The sequence below is a fragment of the Larimichthys crocea genome, chromosome X (assembly GCF_000972845.2).
Source record: "Larimichthys crocea isolate SSNF chromosome X, L_crocea_2.0, whole genome shotgun sequence".
In the NCBI taxonomy this organism is placed as follows: Eukaryota; Metazoa; Chordata; class Actinopteri; family Sciaenidae; genus Larimichthys; species Larimichthys crocea.
This window is the reverse complement of record NC_040020.1, coordinates 7250541-7270936: the sequence shown is the minus strand read 5'-3', so window position 1 is coordinate 7270936 and position 20396 is coordinate 7250541. Positions and strand designations below refer to the sequence as shown.

Sequence of the window (20396 nt, the reverse complement as noted above, 5' to 3'; positions counted from 1 at the left end):
CTTTGTGACAATCATTACCAACTTTTTCTTCCAAACCTCAGTAAAGCTCCTCCAGATGTTTGCCTTCAGTTCTGTTTGTCAGTTTTCCCACAGCATGCTTTATATACTGATTCATCCTCAGTCCTCATTCTGTCCTGTATCCACCGCTGTCTCAGCTTCACCTGTCGCAGTGAAGTTCATGTCAGTAAGACTGCAGAGTGACCAGCAGGAGGCAGCACCTCCACACAAACACTGAGCCAAGTCTTCAAAATGCAGAGACACGTTCAAGACTTCAGGTGCGTCACATTCAAACTTCTGATGAAATCATAAATACATGCACGGGTGGAAATGACTTCAGTTATGTGCAACCAGGTGACGGTTTGTCAAAATAAAAGTCGTTCATGCTTTTATTGTGGTGTGGTGAATCTTTATTCAGCGCTGATCGATGGATCCAAGTGAAAAACCTGAAACGTTGACGTGCTCGGCTCACTGCAGGAATGTTACACAGCAACATCTGGACATCAAAGTGTTTCCTGTTTGACATGAAAACTCCACAAAGTTACCAAGACTGGTCAAGACTGGAAAGATCTGAGGAACATGCTGCCAACAAGTCTTCAAGACTTCAAGTCTTCAAGACTTCAAGTCCTCAAGACTTCAAGTCCTCAAGACTTCAAGTCTTCAAGACTTCAAGTCCTCAAGACTTCAAGTCCTCAAGACTTCTTCCTCAAGTCCTCTGGACTTCAAGTCTTCAAGTCCTCAAGACTTCAAGTCCTCAAGACTTCAAGTCCTCAAGTCTTTAAGACTTCAAGTCCTCAAGACTTCAAGTCCTCAAGACTTCAAGTCTTCAAGTCCTCAAGTCTTCAAGTCTTTGTGTCTTCAGATCTGTCCACAGTAATAAAGGACGTCTCACTGTGGTTTTGTTCTAAACAGATATTTTATTGATCATCATGAGACACGGTCAACATCAATCAGGACTTCTCACTTTAGAGTCCAGACCCGAAGACCAGAAGACCAGACGACCCGAAGACCAGAAGACCAGACGACCCGAAGACCAGACGACCCGAAGACCAGAAGACCAGACGACCCAAAGACCAGACGACCCGAAGACCAGAAGACCAGACGACCCAAAGACCAGACGACCCGAAGACCAGAAGACCAGACAACCCAAAGACCAGACGACCCGAAGACCAGACGACCCAAAGACCAGACGACCCGAAGACCAGAAGACCCGAAGACCCGACGACCCGAAGACCCGAGAGCTCCAGAAGGTTCTAAAAGGTTTAAAGTAAATGAATAAGCAGCATCACCTGAGACCCTGAAGAGAACACGACCTGATGAAAGGACTTTAACTGCTCTAATGTGAGCTCTCTGTCCGGTCCTGGTCCTGGTCCTCCTCCTCCTTCGGTGACGTCATCAGACCAGTTCGGAAGAGTGAGTCACATGACGCCTCGTGCTGCCTTCACGGCCCCATATTAAAGTCCGTAAAACTAAAGTTGACAGAAACAAAAAACATTCAATCAGTTGATTAATTACTGATCAATTATTTCACTGTTGTTATTGTGAGTGTTGCATGACGTCACCATCACGTGTTTGCAGACTCTGCTCTGAGGTCAGTGAACTGTCTCTCCTCACGTCATCTGTCTTGTTACCACGTCACTGTGTCACGTTTCCTCCTGCGGTCCGTGAAGGCAGCACGAGTCCTGCGTTATGAGCGAGGACAAACAGCTCGAGACAGATCCGAGTCGGACAGAACCGCTGATGGAGGTCCAAATGTTCCGCAGAGAGGAAGACATGTGATGTGGACCCGCTCTGCCTCAGACCTGAACACCACAAGTCTGGAAACTGTCCGAGGAGACTGAAGGGAACTTTGAAGGGAACTTTGAAAGGAACTTTGAAAGGAACTTTCTGCTCAGTGGTGAAGTGTGAGAGATGTCCTCGGCGGCAGAGAAGAACATTCCTGATGAGAGTTCTCCGGGTTCTCCAAACGGAGGGAACCATGCAAAAAGCAAAGAGGTGAGTGTCAGCTGAAATCACTTTGTAAGGCTCAGCTCTGCAGCCTCATGCGAGGCACCGACCCAACTCATGGATTTATGAATTCATGAATCCAACTCATGGATTTATGAATTCATGAATCCAACTCATGGATTTATGAATTCATAAATCCAACTCATGGATTTATGAATTCATGAATCCAACTCATGGATTTATGAATTCATGAATCCAACTCATGGATTTATGAATTCATGAATCCAACTCATGGATTTATGAATTCATGAATCCAACTCATGGATTTATGAATTCATGAATCCAACTCATGGATTTATGAATTCATGAATCCAACTCATGGATTTATGAATTCATGAATCCAACTCATGGATTTATGAATTCATGAATCCAACTCATGGATTTATGAATTCATGAATCCAACTCATGGATTTATGAATTCATGAATCCAACTCATGGATTTATGAATTCATGAATCCAACTCATGGATTTATGAATTCATGAATCCAACTCATGGATTTATGAATTCATGAATCCAACTCATGGATTTATGAATTCATGAATCCAACTCATGGATTTATGAATTCATGAATCCAACTCATGGATTTATGAATTCATAAATCCAACTCATGGATTTATGAATTCATGAATCCAACTCATGGATTTATGAATTCATGAATCCAACTCATGGATTTATGAATTCATGAATCCAACTCATGGATTTATGAATTCATAAATCCAACTCATGAATCTATGAATTCATGAATCCAACTCATGAATCTATGAATTCATAAATCCACCAAGATGTTGAGTTCACTGTCACAGAGACAAAAGAAACCAGAACATTCACATTTAAGAAGCTGAATCAGTTCATGGACAGGGCCGGCTCTGGACTGTAAGTGGCCCTAAGAAAGCACCAAGGACACCACCCACAGGTGAGCTCTACAGGGTTCTCAAGGGTTCTAGCTGGTTTGAAGGGTTCTTATGAGTGTAAATGGTTCTAGAGGGTTTGAAGGGTTCTAATGAGTTTGGAGGGTTCTAGGGGGGTTGAATGGTTCTAGATCTTTAAAGGGTTCTAGGTGGTTTAAAAGGTTCTAGGTGGTTTAAAGGGTTCTAGGTGGTTTAAAAGGTTCTAGGTGGTTTAAAGGGTTCTAATGAGTGTAAATGGTTCTAGAGGGTTTAAAGGGTTCTAGATGGTTTAAAGGGTTCTAATGAGTGTAAATGGTTCTAGAGGGTTTGGATGGTTCTAATGAGTTTGGAGGGTTCTAGATGTTTAAAGGGTTCTAGGTGGTTTAAATGGTTCTAGGTGGTTTAAAGGGTTCTAGGTAGTTTGAAGGGTTCTAGATGTTTAAAGGGTTCTAGGTGGTTTGAAGGGTTCTAGATGTTTAAAGGGTTCTAGATGTTTAAAGGGTTCTAGGTGGTTTGAAGGGTTCTATTGAGTTTAAAGGGTTCTAATGAGTTTGGAAGGTTCTAGGTGGTTTAAAGGGTTCTATATGGTTTAAATGGTTCTAATTAGAGTTGTCACGATACTAAAATGAGTAACCACGATACTATACCAGACAAAGTATCGCGGTTCCGGGTATTATCGCGATACTGCGGCCTTTTTTTATTATTATTATTTTATAAACTGCAATGTATTTGTACAAGTTAGTTTGAAACAACGACGTTTGTTTTTTAAGCAAAATTAGTGTTGCCACTGACGAAGACGCCACGGCAGACTCGCTGCTCGGGCCCGGTGCTTCTGCCATGGTGAGTGTGTTGTCTCGTGTCTGGGCCAGACAGAACTTTAGCTTGTTGTTTGTTTTGAAGCGAGTTTCTATCGAAGCGGAGCTGTCTTCATGGAGTTCGTTCTTGCCGGCAGAAACACACGAACAGCCAATCAGCTAACAGACGGGCGGACCCAGCGTGCAGAAACAGCCTATCATATCCCTGGACGTCACCAGTAACAGGCAAACAGCCAATCATTCAGCAGCTGTGTAGTTCGGTTGCGGTTCCATGTTGGTTTGTTTACAAAGGAGTAGCATGCAGTGAGAAGCCGGGAGGAGAGCAGAGGCGGAGACTGGCACTGGTAGTATAGTAATCCACGGGAGGACCGTCGTGTAAAATTTCTAGTATAGTAGCGATGGTTATGATTTGGCACCGCGGGGTACCGTGTATACCGTGGGTATCGTGCAACTCTAGTTCTAATGAGTTTAAAGGGTTCTACTGAGTTTAAAGGGTTCTAGAGGGTTCTAAAGGGTTCTAATGAGTTTAAAGGGTTCTAGAGGGTTCTAAAGGGTTAGGGTGTAGGTATGTTCTGGACCGGATTGTTGTGATCCTTCAGACGTGTGACATTACCATTTCACAGTTTAACCTCCGTAAAGTTCACTGTGGATTTAATGTTTACACGAAGACACCAGACATCTTCATGTGTGTTTTTACATGGACACATATCACACACACACACACACACACACACACACACACACACACTGCATCCTGTCTAAATGTATAAAGATGAATGTCTGATCGATGAATCCACTTGTGTTGTGATGGATAACGGTGGCACGGTGGGGCAGTGGGTAACTGTCTCCTGGTCTGAACCCCGGCTGGAGTGTTCAGGAGCTCTGCTGTGGTTTGTGTGTTTCAGGACTTCGACCTGGCTTCCATCTACGTGTCCGACGCTCAGTACAACAGGAACATCTTCTTCGACACGTCGCCTCAGGCTGTGAGGTGAGACGACTGTTTGTCACTCAGGGAACAGTCACATGACTGATCAGCTGTTTCCTCACATTAACACATAAACAAATGTCTGACTAACGGCTAACAGCAGCTAACAGACTGAGCTAACATGAGCTAACAGCAGCTAACAGACTGAGCTAACATGAGCTAACAGCAGCTAACAGACTGAACTAACATGAGCTAACAGCACCTAACAGACTGAGCTAACAGCAGCTAACAGACTGAGCTAACATGAGCTAACAACAGCTAACAGACTGAGCTAACATGAGCTAACAGACTGAGCTAACAGACTGAACTAACATGAGTTAACAGCACCTACAGACGTGAGCTAATAGAACGCAGATGAACAACTGAGCAACAGAGCTACAGCAGTCTAACGACTGAGCTAACAGCAGCTAACAGACTGTAGCTAACATGAGCTAACAGCAGCTAACAACTGAGCTACGCACTAACAGCTGAGCGAACAGCCTACGAGACTAACAACTGAGCATAATGCTAAGCAGAACAGCTAGCGCTAAACACAGCTAACAACTTAGCTAACATATCTAACACAGCTAACAGACAGCTAACATGAGCTACAGCAGACTAACAGACTGAGTTAACATGAGCTAACAAGCAGCTAAACAGACTGAAGCTAACATGAGCTAACAGCAGCTAACGCAAACAGCAGTAAACATGAGCTAAGCACTAACAACAGCTATGAGACTAACACAGCTAACAGGACTGAGCTAACATGAGCTAACGCAGCTAACAGAACTGAGCGACTGGCAACAGTAGAGCTAACATGCAGCTACAGCTGTCAGCATACTCACTGTCCTCATAAACTCTGTAAACACAGAGAGTTGAGGCGGAGCAGCCGGAGGACATCAGAGGGAAAACCAGAAAACATTTCCTCCATAAAATATGATCCAGTTCACCAAACAGTGAAATAGTTGCTGCTGTGACTTGTGCTGTAAAGTCTTTACTACCTTCTCCCGACCCGGAGCCCAAAGTTACATAGTGTGAGAACAGACGTACGAATGACAGAGACACCGTTCACCTGATCACAGGTCAGTGTGGGTCACCTGATCACAGGTCAGAGTGGGTCACCTGATCACAGGTCAGTGTGGGTCACCTGATCACAGGTCAGTGTGGGTCACCTGATCACAGGTCAGTGTGGATCACCTGATCACAGGTCAGTGTGGATCACCTGATCACAGGTCAGAGTGGATCACCTGATCACAGGTCAGTGTGGGTCACCTGATCACAGGTCAGAGTGGGTCACCTGATCACAGGTCAGTGTGGGTCACCTGATCACAGGTCAGTGTGGGTCACCTGATCACAGGTCAGTGTGGGTCACCTGATCACAGGTCAGGGTGGGTCACCTGATCACAGGTCAGAGTGGGTCACCTGATCACAGGTCAGTGTGGATCACCTGATCACAGGTCAGTGTGGGTCACCTGATCACAGGTCAGTGTGGGTCAACAGGCAAACTGTCAGTTTATTGAAGTTTAATAAAGTTAGTTTAAATATTTGTGAGGTGTTGAGTTTCAAACTTTTGGACGTCTGGCTTCATATTTCACTGCTCCACATAAACTTAACGGTTGATTGTAAAGTGAATGATTCATGATTCATTTAAGTCCATGTATTGATTTACAGCTGTAGACAATAAGACAACAACACATTTCTTCAGTCAGCTCTGACTCACATGGAACTGTTTGAATCCTTTGTGTGTCTTCAGACTCTATCTGCGCTACAACCACTGGCTCCCTCAGGTGATGCTCTACGTCTTTATCCTGGTCGACCTGTCTCTGGCTCTGTTCGAGGAGCCTGCTGTCCTCCATGTGCCCACATGGGTAAGAACAAGTACACCTTCAACAGACCAGTGCCATGGACCATAGACCAGTGTCATCAGTGTTCTCTTGTTTCAGGCCACCATGCTCGTGGAGCTGCTCTGTCTTCTCGTCTTCACCATCCGACTCGTTCACTACGCCAAAGTGATTCCTCGAGACAAGTTCTGGAAAGACCCCAAAAACATCTGCATCATCGTCATCCTCATGGTGGGAGGGGCTTCATGACATCATCCATGTGGTGGGAGGGGCTTCATGACATCATCCATGTGGTGGGAGGGGCTTAACTCAACACCAGGAGAACGTAGTGAGACGTCTTTAGATAAACTGTGGAGACTTATTGCACCGTTAGCAACCAGACTAACGAACTTGCTGCCGGCGTAATCATGAGTTCTCAGCAGGGCGGAGTCTTCCTGTCAATCAAACCATGAAAGGTTTGGCTAGTGCTAACGTGTTAGCAGTTGCCGGCCTCAGCGGTTCACCTTCTCGGCCTGTGCGTAGAGGACTTTGGGGTTTTTCTGTTTGTGGTGTGAAGCATCAGATTCTTAGCTTACATGGATCCGGTGCATCCTGTAGAAACATGGCGGTCAAACGTGGCGAACAGGGCTTTCAGACAGAGGACCAGCTTCTTGTCCCGGTGACAGTTGGTGACTCGTGCACTTCCTGGTTTTTTGGGGTGAAATGTGTGTGCTGACTTCCTGTCTGCGAGCTGCACGGCCACAAAGTGCTGAGCGGACTTTCTGCCTGTTGTTGTGAAACAACCTTTACCCGGAGAGGTTGCTCCGTCAGCAGAAAGACTTCCTGGTGACTCAGTGACATTACATGAAGTCCCCCTGAGTGTTCAGAACGAAGACTGACGCTGTAGTTTGATTCATTGTTGATGAGACAATAATCACTTTTCTATGGTGACGTATAAACCATCTTTGTGTTTCCCAGCATGCCGTGCAGTTAAAGTGCCAGTGATCCGACCACGCGCTGAAAAGTTCAAACTCCTGTGGGACGAAAAACAAAGTCATTAAATATGAAACGTGTGATCTTCCATCTTTAACTGATTCAGCTTCTGACTGTGACCATAACTTCATGATAATACACACATATTATATACATGCATGATCTATATTTGTGGTTCCCACTCCAGCAGAGTCTTTTTGTACCGTTAGCAACCGTTAGCAGTCCTGTGCATCTGCACGAGACAAACACGAGACGAACACGAGACGAACACGAGACGAACACGAGACGAACACTCATCACTAAAACCTGGACGTGAACTTATTGTCCAACTTCAGTTTATTTGCATGAGTCATGAAACATTTGAAACGTTCCAGAAACTCTGCTTCACTTCATTCATTATTTATTTTTTCGTCTGAAACTCTAACATGTTGGTGTGATGCTCTCTGTGTCTCTGTGTCTCTGTGTCTTTGTGTCTCTGTGTCTTTGTGTCTCTGTGTCTTTGTGTCTCTGTGTCTCTGTGTCTTTCTGTCTCTGTGTCTTTGTGTCTCTTTCTGTCTCTGTGTCTCTGTGTCTTTGTGTCTTTGTGTCCTGCAGCTCACTCTGGTCGATATGATCATCTACGGAGCGCTGAAAGCTACAAACTGTTACGCCGTCCGCTGGTCCAGAGTCCTGCGCCCGCTGCTATTGGTCAACGTCACAGAGGGACGGCAGGTAACAGATGCCTGTCTCACCTGTGTCATGTGACACCTGTGACACTTTCATTCATGTTGTCATGGAAATTAATTTATTAACCGGAGCGCATGTTCAAATCAACATGCTGTAACCTTCCTCTGATAAACTAGCTCAGTCTGTTAGCTGCTGTTAGCTCAGTCTGTTAGCCGCTGTTAGCTCAGTCTGTTAGCCGCTGTTAGCTCAGTAGGTTAGCCGCTGTTAGCTTAGTTTGTTAGCCGCTGTTAGCTTAGTTTGTTAGCCGCTGTTAGCTCAGTCTGTTAGCTCAGTCTGTTAGCTCAGTCTGTTAGCTCATTCTGTTAGCTCAGTCTGTTAGCTGCTGTTAGCTCAGTCTGTTAGCTCATTCTGTTAGCTCAGTCTGTTAGCTGCTGTTAGCTCAGTCTGTTAGCTCAGTCTGTTAGCCGTCTGTTAGCTGGGCTGCCCCGCAGTGTGAGCTCAGGCACCAGCAAATTGTAAGAAGCCGCCGGACAAGAGTAAATGTGGGAACTGACTTTTAGTGGTTGGTGGAGCTTGGTGAAATAAAGGCTGAACAGACAGACGCCGAGCTGGGCTGACTGCTGCTGGGACTAGGCAGTGAGATCAGCTGCTGCTGGGGACCTGGATGATGATGGCTGCTGGGGACCTGGATGATGATTGGCTGTTTGACAAAGTGTCGATTCGCTCGTGTTTGATCAGAAGTAATGTATCAGAACAAATACTCCGCGTACAGCTGAACATATTTACCAGTGGGGATTACACTCTGACACTGGAGACAAACAACGCTGGTTTGTGTGTTCTGATTTTCTACCCAGCGTTGCTTTAAATGAATCTTTTCCTACAAATGTTTCAAAGCAAACAAACATGAGTTCTGCAGATTCTCATATTATGTGTGTTTCGGTTGTGTCTCTGTAATCTGTGCATCATAAATGTTTTAAACTTCCTGCTGATAAACGTGGAACATCTTTGTGAGCTGATGGCGCCTGAACGCAATCTTAGCCGATGTCCTGTGTGGCGTTTGTGTCCTGTGGGACAAAACTCCGTTTGTCCTGTTTTGTTTGTGTTCAGACCTCCGCAGAGCGTTCAGAAGCATCCGGAACGCTCTGCCTCAGACTTCTACGTCCTTCCTGTCGTTCATGTTCAGCCTCCTGCATGTTCTCACCTCAGGCTGCTCAAACTGCTGGGCCAACGGTGTCGTTGAGTCTCTAAACTCCAGTCCAATCACACAGACGTCTAAAACCTGGACGTAGTCTCCTGACGTCCCCACAGACTGTCTAAAACCTGGACGTGTCTCTGTGACGTCCCCGCAGACTGTCTAAAACCTGGACGTAGTCTTGCTGACGTCCCCACAGACTGTCTAAAACCTGGACCGTAGTCTCCGTGACGTCCCCGCACAGACTGTCTAAACCTGGACGTAGGTTCTGTGACGTCCCCACCGACTGTCTTAAACCTGGACGTAGTCCTCTGAGACGTCCCCGCAGACTGTCTAAAAACCTGGACTGTAGTCTCTGAGACGTCCCCCAGCGACTGTCTAAAACCTGGCGTGTCTCGTGACGTCCCCGCAGCTGCTAAAACCTGGACGTAGTCTCTAGACGTCCCGCACTGAAAACTGGACGTAGTCTCTGTGACGTCCCCGAGACTGTCTAAAAACCTGGCAGTTAGTCTCTGAGGACGTCCCCGCAGACGTCTAAAACCCTGCTGGACGTAGTCTCTGAGACGTCCCCGCAGACTGTCTAAAACCTGGACGTAGTCTCTGAGACGTCCCCGCAGACTGTCTAAAACCTGGACGTAGTCTCTGAGACGTCCCCGCAGACTGTCTAAAACCTGGACGTAGTCTCTGAGACGTCCCCATGACATTTTTGTTCTTTGAAGCTCATTATTTCTTTAGTTTTATAAGTGTGTGTGTGTGTGTGTGTGTGTGTGTGTGTGCAGGGGCCTGAAGACCATTGATGGATCTCCGTACTTCTTTAACTACCTGGACATTGTCTTCGATCTGTACGTCCTCGTCACCACCGCCAACAGTCCTGACGTCATGTAAGACTTCATTTCAGTTCTCTGTCTCACTGTGGTGACCTCTGACCTCCTCGAGCATCACCGTTGGCACCTCAAATCATTTTGTGTTCAAACTTTTTGTTTTTGTGTGGACGTCCTGTTTGTGTGCCCGTTCATCGACCTGGAGAGCGATGACGAAGCTTCACGGCTCCTCAGAAAAGAAGAAGGACGTGACTCTTAGAATCTGACCTGCAGCGTTTTTTATTTCTGCTTCTCGTTGGCAGGATGCCGGCGTACAACGCCAGCTTCGTCTTCGCCATCTTCTTCATCTTGTACATCCTCATCAACACCTACATCTTCATGTCCGTCTTCTTGGCTGTCGTCTACAACAACTACAAGAAATACCTGAAGGTACGGCGGAGGCCGACGTCCATCTGTCAGTCTGTTAGTGACCTGAAGACTACAAACCCACAATGCAACACTCTCTGCAGGAGCTCGTCAATAAACTGTAAATGAATGCAGGAGACGCTTTGATTTATTATTTCACTTCATTGGTGCATATTACCAAACCGCACAGACAACTGCGACAACAGGTAGTCGTGTCTGATCAGCTGGTGCAGCACTGTAAATAGTCAAGTCCTGGAAAACCTTGAAAAGGTCTTTATTATTCAGCCTTGCAGACTTGAACTTGAACTTGATCCTGATGTGTTCTGACACACGGCACCATGTTGGAGAGGTTAAGATCTGCTCCTAAACAAATCCAGAAAACAAATGTGTTTGTTTTGTCTGCTGAGGTTTTAGTAATTTAACAGAAATTTTCAAACAATGACAGAAACATTTAAAAAAGTCGTGAAAATAAAACAAAGTTCCGATTTTAGCACAGATGTAGTTAAATGTGATGCAGTCTGTTGCTCAGTGAATAAAGTCAAAAACGATCAGCTGATCAGGTTCGATCGGTGAATCTTTGAAACGCTCTCTCTGTCCAACAGGAGGAGGTACGGCAGCTAGTTCGGGCCAAAAGGCACAAGATGGTGCGAGCGTTCGCCGTGCTGCAGGAGCAGAGGGAGGAGGGCGGTGAGCCGGTCGTGACCCAGGCCAACTGGAACCAAGTGGTCCGACTGGTCCAGCCCGACATCAGCAATGCCCACAGAGAGCTGCTGTGGAGCGTCTCTGACGACAAGAACCAGGGCTGCATCGGTGAGGGGGGGTGCACCTGATTTACACGATCTACACGTGATTAACACGTGATTAACACGTGATTAACACGATCTACATATGATCTACATGATCTACACGTGATTTACACGATCTACACGTGATTAACACGATCTATATATGATCTACACGATCTACACGTGATTAACACGTGATTAACACGATCTACATATGATCTACATGATCTACACGTGATTAACACGATCTACACGTGATTAACACGATCTACATATGATCTACATGATCTACACGTGATTTACACGATCTACATGTGATTTACACGATCTACATGTGATTTACACGATCTACACGTGATCTACACGATCTACACGTGATCTACACGATCTACACGTGATTTACACGATCTACACGTGATTTACACGATCTACACGTGATTTACACGATCTACACGTGATTTACACGATCTACACGTGATTTACACGATCTACACGTGATTTACACGATCTACACGTGATTTACACGATCTACACGTGATTTACACGATCTACACGTGATTTACACGATCTACACGTGATTTACACGATCTACACGTGATTTACACGATCTACACGTGATTTACACGATCTACACGTGATTTACACGATCTACACGTGATTTACACGATCTACACGTGATTTACACAATCTACACGATCTACACGTGATTTACACAATCTACACGTGATTTACACGATCTACACGTGATTTACACAATCTACATGTGATTTACACGATCTACACGTGGTTTACACGATCTACATATGATCTACATGATCTACACGTGATTTACACGATCTACACGTGATTTACACGATCTACACGTGATTTACACAATCTACACGTGATTTACACGATCTACACGTGATTTACACGATCTACACGTGATTTACACGATCTACACGTGATTTACACGATCTACACGTGATTTACACGATCTACACGTGATTTACACGATCTACACGTGATTTACACGATCTACACGTGATTTACACGATCTACACGTGATTTACACGATCTACACGTGATTTACACGATCTACACGTGATTTACACGATCTACACGTGATTTACACGATCTACACGTGATTTACACAATCTACACGATCTACACGTGATTTACACAATCTACACGTGATTTACACGATCTACACGTGATTTACACAATCTACACGTGATTTACACGATCTACACGTGATTTACACGATCTACACGTGATTTACACAATCTACACGATCTACACGTGATTTACACAATCTACACGTGATTTACACGATCTACACGTGATTTACACAATCTACACGTGATTTACACTATCTACACGTGATTTACACTATCTACACGTGATTTACACGATCTACACGTGATTTACACTATCTACATGTGATTTACACATAATTTACACGATCTGCATGATTTACATGTGATTTACAAAATCTACACGTGATTTACACGTGATTTACACGATCTACATGATTTACATGTGATTTACACGTGACTGTCCCCAGAAGGAAGGCGAGTCCTCACAGTGTCACTGTTAGTAATTCATGTACACACACATAAAATGTAATGATTGACTTTATGAGACTCGTGTGCTGAACCTGTTTTCATTGAGATTTCTTGAGGTCAGAGGTCAAAGGACGCTGAACTCTGGAGTGCTGTTTACCTTCTTCCTGTCAAGTTAGCATGACTGTAGCTTTAGCACATAAACCTGCTATGAAACACGTTTTTGATTTAGGATCAGATCGACTTTATTGATCCAAAGTGAGGAAATTCACAGCAGCAGCTCACAATATACACGCTGCCTGTCTGTCTGTCTGTCTGTCTGTCTGTCTGTCTGCCTGTCTGCCTGCCTCTGTGATACTACACTCTCCCTCTGGTAGCCTTGTTAGTGCTGTTAGCTCCTCCATCTTACATTCCTCATGGTAGCAGCCTGTCCTCATGGTTTGTACCGTCTAAGATCGGCTCAGATCTGAAGGGTCATCACAAAGTGTCGACACATCGTCCACACAGAGGAAGTCAGACTGTTTCATCTTCGAGCTGAACTTCATTTTCAGCAGCATCAAACATGAACTCCTCTGTCATAAACTGATGTTAAATACTAAAGAAATCCTCACAATAATGACAGAGACAGAGAGCTGCTCTTTCAGGTGTGAGGCACTAACTTTACAGTGAAGCTTAAAGAACACAGAGTGTAATCCCACTGTGTAACTATGTCCAGCTGTACTCGAGTATTTGTTCTGATTACATTACTTCTGATCAAAAAACAGCAGCACACCCAGCAGCAGCTGATCTCACTGCCTAGTCCAGCAGCAGTCAGCCCAGCTCGGCGTCTGTCTTTCAGCCTTTATTTCACCAAGCTCTCACCAACCACTAAAAGTCAGTCCCACATTTACTCTTGTCCGGCGGCTTCTTGCTCGCTCACTCTCTCCTTTTCTCTTCTTAGCTTCCTCCGTCAGCGTCCTCTCACTCTCTGCTCCTCTGCACATGTCATAGAGGCTCTGATGCTGGACCTGATAACCTCTCTTCTGTGGTACACTAACATTCCCCAGTGCTCTGAGCTCGCAGTCCGGGCAGCCTGAGCTAACAGCAGCTAACAGACTGAGCTAACATGAGCTAACAGAGCTAAAACTACTAACAGAGCTAACAGTGAGCTAACAGCACGCTAACATGAGCTAACAGGCTAGCTAACAAACTGAGCTAACATGAGCTAACAGCAGCAAAACATGAGCTAACAGCAGCTAACAAAACTGAGCTAACATGAGCTAACGCAGCTAACATGAGAGCTAACAGCAGCTAAGACAAACTGAGGCTAACATGAGATAACAGCAGCGTCGTCTCCTGACCTGGAGTCCAAACTTACATAGTGTGAGATCAGACGTCATCGCTGCTTTAAAGTGATGTTTGTTTGTTTGTTTGATCTCTGGGTTGATTGACAGGTAAGGTGGCGTTCGTCCAGCTGGCCGACCTCCTGAACATTGAGGTGATTACACTCAAGTCAAGACCACACCCACTGAAGAGCATGTGCCCCCCCCTCACCTGTCGGCACCCAGCCGCCTCCTCTGCCGATTGGTCCAACACCGGTGAGACAGACATCACACACAGAGGTAAAGACGTACAGGTACAGTCAGACAGGTACAGTTACGTACATACAGGTACAGGTACAGGTACAGGTACAGACAGGGACAGGACAGGTACAGTACAGGTACAGGTACAGGAACAGGACAGGTACAGACAGGTACAGACAGGTACAGGTAGGTACAGACAGGTACAGACAGGTACAGTAGGTACAGATAGGTACAGGTACAGGTACAACAGGTACAGGTACAAGACAGGTAACAGACAGGTAACAGGTGGTACAGATAGGTACAAGGTAACAGGTACAGGTACAGACAGGTACAGGTAGTACAGGTACAGGTACGACAGGTACAGACAGGTACAGGTACAGGTCAGGTACGTACAGGTACAACAGGACGGTAGGACAGGTAGACAGGTGTACCGGAGCACTGAGGGATAACAGACCATGCAGCCATTTTGACCTGAAATATAACTCAGGTGTTTCCAGTGATACTGTGTGTGTGTGTGTGTATCTGTCTGTCTTTGTGTGTGTGTGTGTGTGTTGTGTGTGTGTCTGCTGTGTGTGTGTCTGTGTGTGTGTGTGTGTGTGTGGGTAGGGCCTGTCGGTGATCGTGTACGACCTGATCCCTGGTGACCGCCGTGTTCATCGGTCTGGACGAGGAGAATCCTCTGATCGGAATCTCTGAGTGGGTGTCGGGCTCTGTACCTGCTGGAGATCGTGCTGAAGCTGTACGTGTTCGAGCCCCGAGCCTTCTCTCCAGACACAGCTTCTGGAACTGGTGAGGCCGCTGACGTCTCATTGGAAACAAAAAGTTCACCTCCACACTAAATAATTCTGATACAACCTTTCTTCATCGGTGTAATCCCACAGTGTAACTGGTGTCCAGCGGTACCGAGTATTTGTTTTGATTACATTACTTCTAGATCAAAAACCAGCGAGTCGTCGACAGCAGTCCGTCTTTAGTTTTATGAGAGAAAAGTTAACATGAAAAGTCATGAACACAGGAAATTCTTTTCATCAGACTGCTCGTTAGCTTCCAGGAAGTCCTTTAACATGACGGGAGGAAAGCTGCTGATAAAAGCTGAATGAAACGTTTAAGATCAGGGATCAGTCAGCGCTGTCAGTGTCTCACAGCCACAGCATCCCAGACAATGAGCCGAGCATGTGACGTGTTTCCGTGTCTGCTTCTGGCCTCAGCCTGGCGGCGTCTGAGCAGTTTTCTGGGTTCACGTTTGTCCGTCATCATTTGGGAGTGAAACAGCTTCTAATTATGAAGTCGTTTAACGCCGAAAAGTCTGCAAGAAAAGCTGCTCACTGCTTTGAGCTTCTTCTTCCAGACACTTTGTTCGGCACACCTGTCCAGTCCAACAGTGACTTCACTCACACTGTTTCTGTTTCCTGTCCTCCGTGTCTCCGGACATGAGGGGTCAGAACATTAGAAACACGCGGGAATGATCAACGCTGAAACACAGAACGATGTGGGCCAGCTAAAGCTGCTGAAGAAGCGACATTAGTAATAGTAAGTGTATTAATGGACTCAACTGGCTAGCTCTACTTGTCAATATGGGGTCTGCATCCAGAACCAGAACTGGGAGCTGTTTCTACGGAGAGGAGTTGAGCTTCACAAAGAGTAAGGACTGAGCTTGTTTGTAGCCGGAGGTGTTTGCAGGCGTCTCTGTTTTAACGGAGCGTTCTGGGGCTGCAGCGGCTTCATCTGGTGCATCACGCGGCAGATCCGGCTTCATTAAAGCACCAGTGTGTGCGATTTAGTGGCCCTGAAACTACGTCTGCTGCAAAAGTAACAGAAAGTTTAGTTTGTCCGCTCTAGGCACTGTAGAAACACGGTGGCCTCTCTGCGTCTTTATTGCTGAAAACAGAGTATGAAGATTATGAAGATTATGAATCTGACACACTGGACCTTTAATATCCATGTGTTTTGTTGATGATGTCACACTGACGCCACGTGAACGTGCTTCATTCCAGCATCATTTTTTATTCTTAAGTTTGTTTTGTGTTTCAGGTTCGACACCATCATCTCGTCTCCGCCCTCATCGCCACGATCATCAACTCCGCCATGACGGCATGTAAGTGCTGTTTGATTCTGTTTAAAGTCCGGCCGATCAGCTGCTGAGAGGAGGAATTATCGGCTCAGATCAAATCATGCATTCACTGGTCGTTGGTCTTTGAAAGTAACACGTCTTTGTAGTAGGCTCTCTCTGTGTCCTCTACTACTGAGTCTACACTCAGCACAGACTTATACTGTCCACCTGTATGCAGATGACGCAGTCTTGTATGTATCTGGATCCTCTTCAACTTAAACTCGACTACAGTCCTCCTTCAGATGTCTTTTTTAGCTCAGACTGAACAAAAGAAGAGCAGCCGATCATCCCCGCTCCCGTCCCTGTCATCTACACTCATGAAATGAAGTTGTCCAAATTTGTAAAGTTGTCTTTTTAGCCAGCGTGTGGAGCAACCGCACTGAAACCAAATCATTATTGATAATTTGGTTTCTTATTGAATAAAACAGTTTGTGTAGGTATGGTGATGTTGTCAGGGCATGAGTGTATATTTAATATTGGCCACCTGACTGATGTGAGTACCTGTTCTGTTTTCATCTCCCGTCCTGTTTGTAGCGGGGGGTTACACCAGCCGTCAGATCCTGGACATCGTCTTCATCCTGCAGTCCTCAGACTGATCCGGGTGGTGGACAGCATCAAACGGTTTGATCTTTACGTCACCCTCGACTATTTGTACATTGTAGTCAGTCAGGGAATCTACCTGTACGCAACCATAAGATGATCGGACGCCTGGGAAGAGGTGAAGGAAGCACGCTTGATTCGTCCATTTATTCTGTCGTCCTGATCAGTCTGTTCATCTTTACTAACCATGGACTGAATTCTCTGTTAGGTTTCGTGCAATCATCAACACCTGATCAGGATTGGACCAGCGATCCTCACATTTGGACAGCTGATCGTGTAAGTTGCTCAGTAAAGAGTGTGAAAGAAAGTGATCAGAATTCCCCTGAGGGGAGCTCATAACTTCAGTGAAGCCGGCTTGTGCTCCCCAGGTGTGTACTACATCTTTGCCATGGTGGGATGGAGCTGTTCAAAGGGAGGGTGAAGTTTTACGGGGAGGATCGAGCGACCCGTGAGAGCGTACTGTGGAAACATTCTGCTCAAGGAACGGCCTCGCACAACTCACTACTGCAAGAACAACTTCAACAACGTGGGTCCCCCTTCATCCTGCTGGTGGAGCTCACTGTGGTCAACCAGTGGCATGATATCCTTTGTACCTGAACGCCTCACACACGGGGAGTGGAAACTTCTTCAGATTTGTGTTTCTGTGATTCCTTAACGTGACTACACTCCTCAGCAGCGGCTTTGCCTCCGTCACGCACGCGTCAGCCAGGATCTTCTTCGTCCTCTTCCACATCGTGGTCGTCACGTCATTATCAAGTAAGACTGACGGGGTCGACATCACAGGCTTTAAGGTCTCACTGTCGGGTGGAGGTCATTGTCATCACCGATGCCCACCGTTGTGTAATCATGATGGCGCATCATTCCTGTTATCTTTCAGTATCTTCGTGGGTTCGTCCTCGAGGCTTTCTTCGTGGAGTACTCGGTGGAGAAGAGCAACCTGCAGACATCTCTGGAGAGGAAGATCGAGGAGTGGAGCTGGCTGTGGCACAGTGCGTTACCATGACGACCTGTTTGGGTCCACGGCCTCAACGCGTCCATGAAATTCAGCGTGTTTGATAACATCGCGTGTTGTTCTGTCCATCAGGAGAAGTTGGAGGATAACTTGGTGAACGCCATGGAAACCATTGACAGTGACCAGGGAACCGGCCAATCAGCACACAGCAAACCCACCCTGATGTTTAAAATTGCTTCAAAAGTAAGAAGGTCCAGGATAGGAGATGGGTGATTAATTTTGAAAGGCTGTCGATCACTGTATTGATTATCAGTACTGATGATGATGTGTGTTTCCTGTCAGGGTATCGGGACAGTGGACGCTCTGCTGAAGCGTTGTTTGAGGCCGATCTCGACCGAAGACTTCGCTGAGCACGAAGAAGCTACAGCGGGAACTTCCAACCCGACGTTCAGCTCAGTGTAATCAACGATGCACAGATCCATGTGAAGGGAAGCAGATCCCTGATTCATATTCAGTTTATACTCGAGTCATCTCAGTGTTTCGTGTCGATTGTAAAGTGCAATGTGTCCACAGTCATACCATGATTTATTTTTATATATCTGTCCTGTAAGAAACACATGAATGTATTTCACATAAAGAATATTTACACTGATGTTTCCAGGTTCCATGTCCTGACAGGAAACATGAAAAATATAAAACTTTAAGAAACTGTTCAACGGGACAACAGGAAACATAAATATAAAACTCTGTAAACATACAAAAAATCATTTTAATAAAAAAATGTTTATTGAATTTTAACATAACATACTTTACATTATGAACCCGCCCCTCCACATATATTAAAAATTATGATATACTTTAAAGGACAGCAACGTATCACAACCTCAAAGCAAAAGATGAAATAAAAATAGAAAAACCAAAAAGACATGAAAGATACAAAATGCAGGTAAAGAAAAATAATATAATTAGACTTGCTCGTCCTACTTGGATCACCTTCAGATCTCCATACCGCCTTAAATTAGTTTGAAATTACAGATTATTTCCGAAACATCAAAGAAAGTAAAAAAGTAAGTAAAGTAAAGTAAAGTAAAGTAAAGTAATCTGACGCCCCCTGCTGGAGGTCACGTGTCACTGCAGCTGTCCTCCTTCAGGTCCTCAGTCTGACGTCATCACTAACCAGTCATAAAAAACAAGAAACACAAAACAAAAAGTCCCTCAAAACTGTCACATGAAACACATTATACATCTGCAGACTCATCTTCTCCAGACGTACCGAGTACTTTAACCCATGAAGCTCAGATGTACTAACTCATAGCTCGGTACTCAGTAACTATCAGCTGTAGTACTCGAGTACTTAACTATGAAGCTCAGAGTACTCGAACTTAACCCGAGGTAGGATCAGTTAACTCCTAAGTCAGAGTACTCGAGTACTTTAACTACATGAAGCTGAATACTGGATGAGACTCCGGGTCAGCAGGGCAGTGTGTAGCTGTGGTGTGTGTGTGTGTGTGTGGTGTGTGTGTGTGTGTGGGTGTGTGTGTGTGTGGTCGGATGCTGCGGATGCAAGACATGGAGCAGAGCATCTTCCGGCTCCGGTCGGAAAACGACGATCAGGTAAAAAACAAACAAAACAAACAAAACAAACAAACAAGCTGATCGAAGCGAGCATCGAACAGAGACACGACGCTGAACAGTGGGTGTGTGTTTGTGTGTGTGTTGTGTGTTGGGTGTGTTGTGGGTGTGTGTGTGTGTCAGAAAACACAAATAAAGCCTGCCGTCGGTCCGGTAGACCGGAGGAGGCGTTTAACAACGTTAGGACAACGTTAGGACAACGTTAGGACAACGTTAGGACAGGCCGTTAAGTGAAGGGTGATGAGGCGTTCAGGTGTTGGTTAGAGGGTGGGACCGAGCAGCGCCGCCGACAGATACAGCTTCCGGTCCGTATTTTCAAAATAAAGCAAAAATATAATACGGAGTGACTTCATGAAAGTACTCGAGTATCTCAGTTCATGAGGTAAAAGTATCAGCAGTAAAAACCCACAACCTGCAGTTCCTCTAACGTCCACCTGAGGCTGGCTCCAGAAGTGAGTCAGTCTCCATAAGTCCCCATGTCCAAATGTCCAACTTCACAGCAGAAATAAACATGTTTACAGCCTGGTACAAAAAACAGTTTTGGTCTCTGTAGCTAATTTCCCCGTTCATGACAACTGTACTGAGGGTGAATTTATATACAACTCACCTGTTCACATTATATTAAGGCTTAAAGTTATGCAGG

General features: G+C 45.5%; 1 protein-coding gene across 1 annotated transcript in view; it reads left to right on the top strand.

The window, feature by feature from the left end:
- Positions 1–1682: 1682 nt before the first annotated feature.
- tpcn3 (two pore segment channel 3) overlaps positions 1683–20396 on the top strand; it is a 24348-nt gene continuing 5634 nt past the window's right edge. Inside the window, 10 exon segments of the mRNA XM_027282714.1 lie at positions 1683–1992; positions 4613–4695; positions 6425–6539; positions 6615–6743; positions 8079–8195; positions 9260–9340; positions 9343–9380; positions 10122–10223; positions 10466–10592; positions 11171–11378. Of these exon segments, the coding sequence (XP_027138515.1) occupies positions 1909–1992; positions 4613–4695; positions 6425–6539; positions 6615–6743; positions 8079–8195; positions 9260–9340; positions 9343–9380; positions 10122–10223; positions 10466–10592; positions 11171–11378 (1084 nt within the window). The 5' untranslated portion in view covers positions 1683–1908.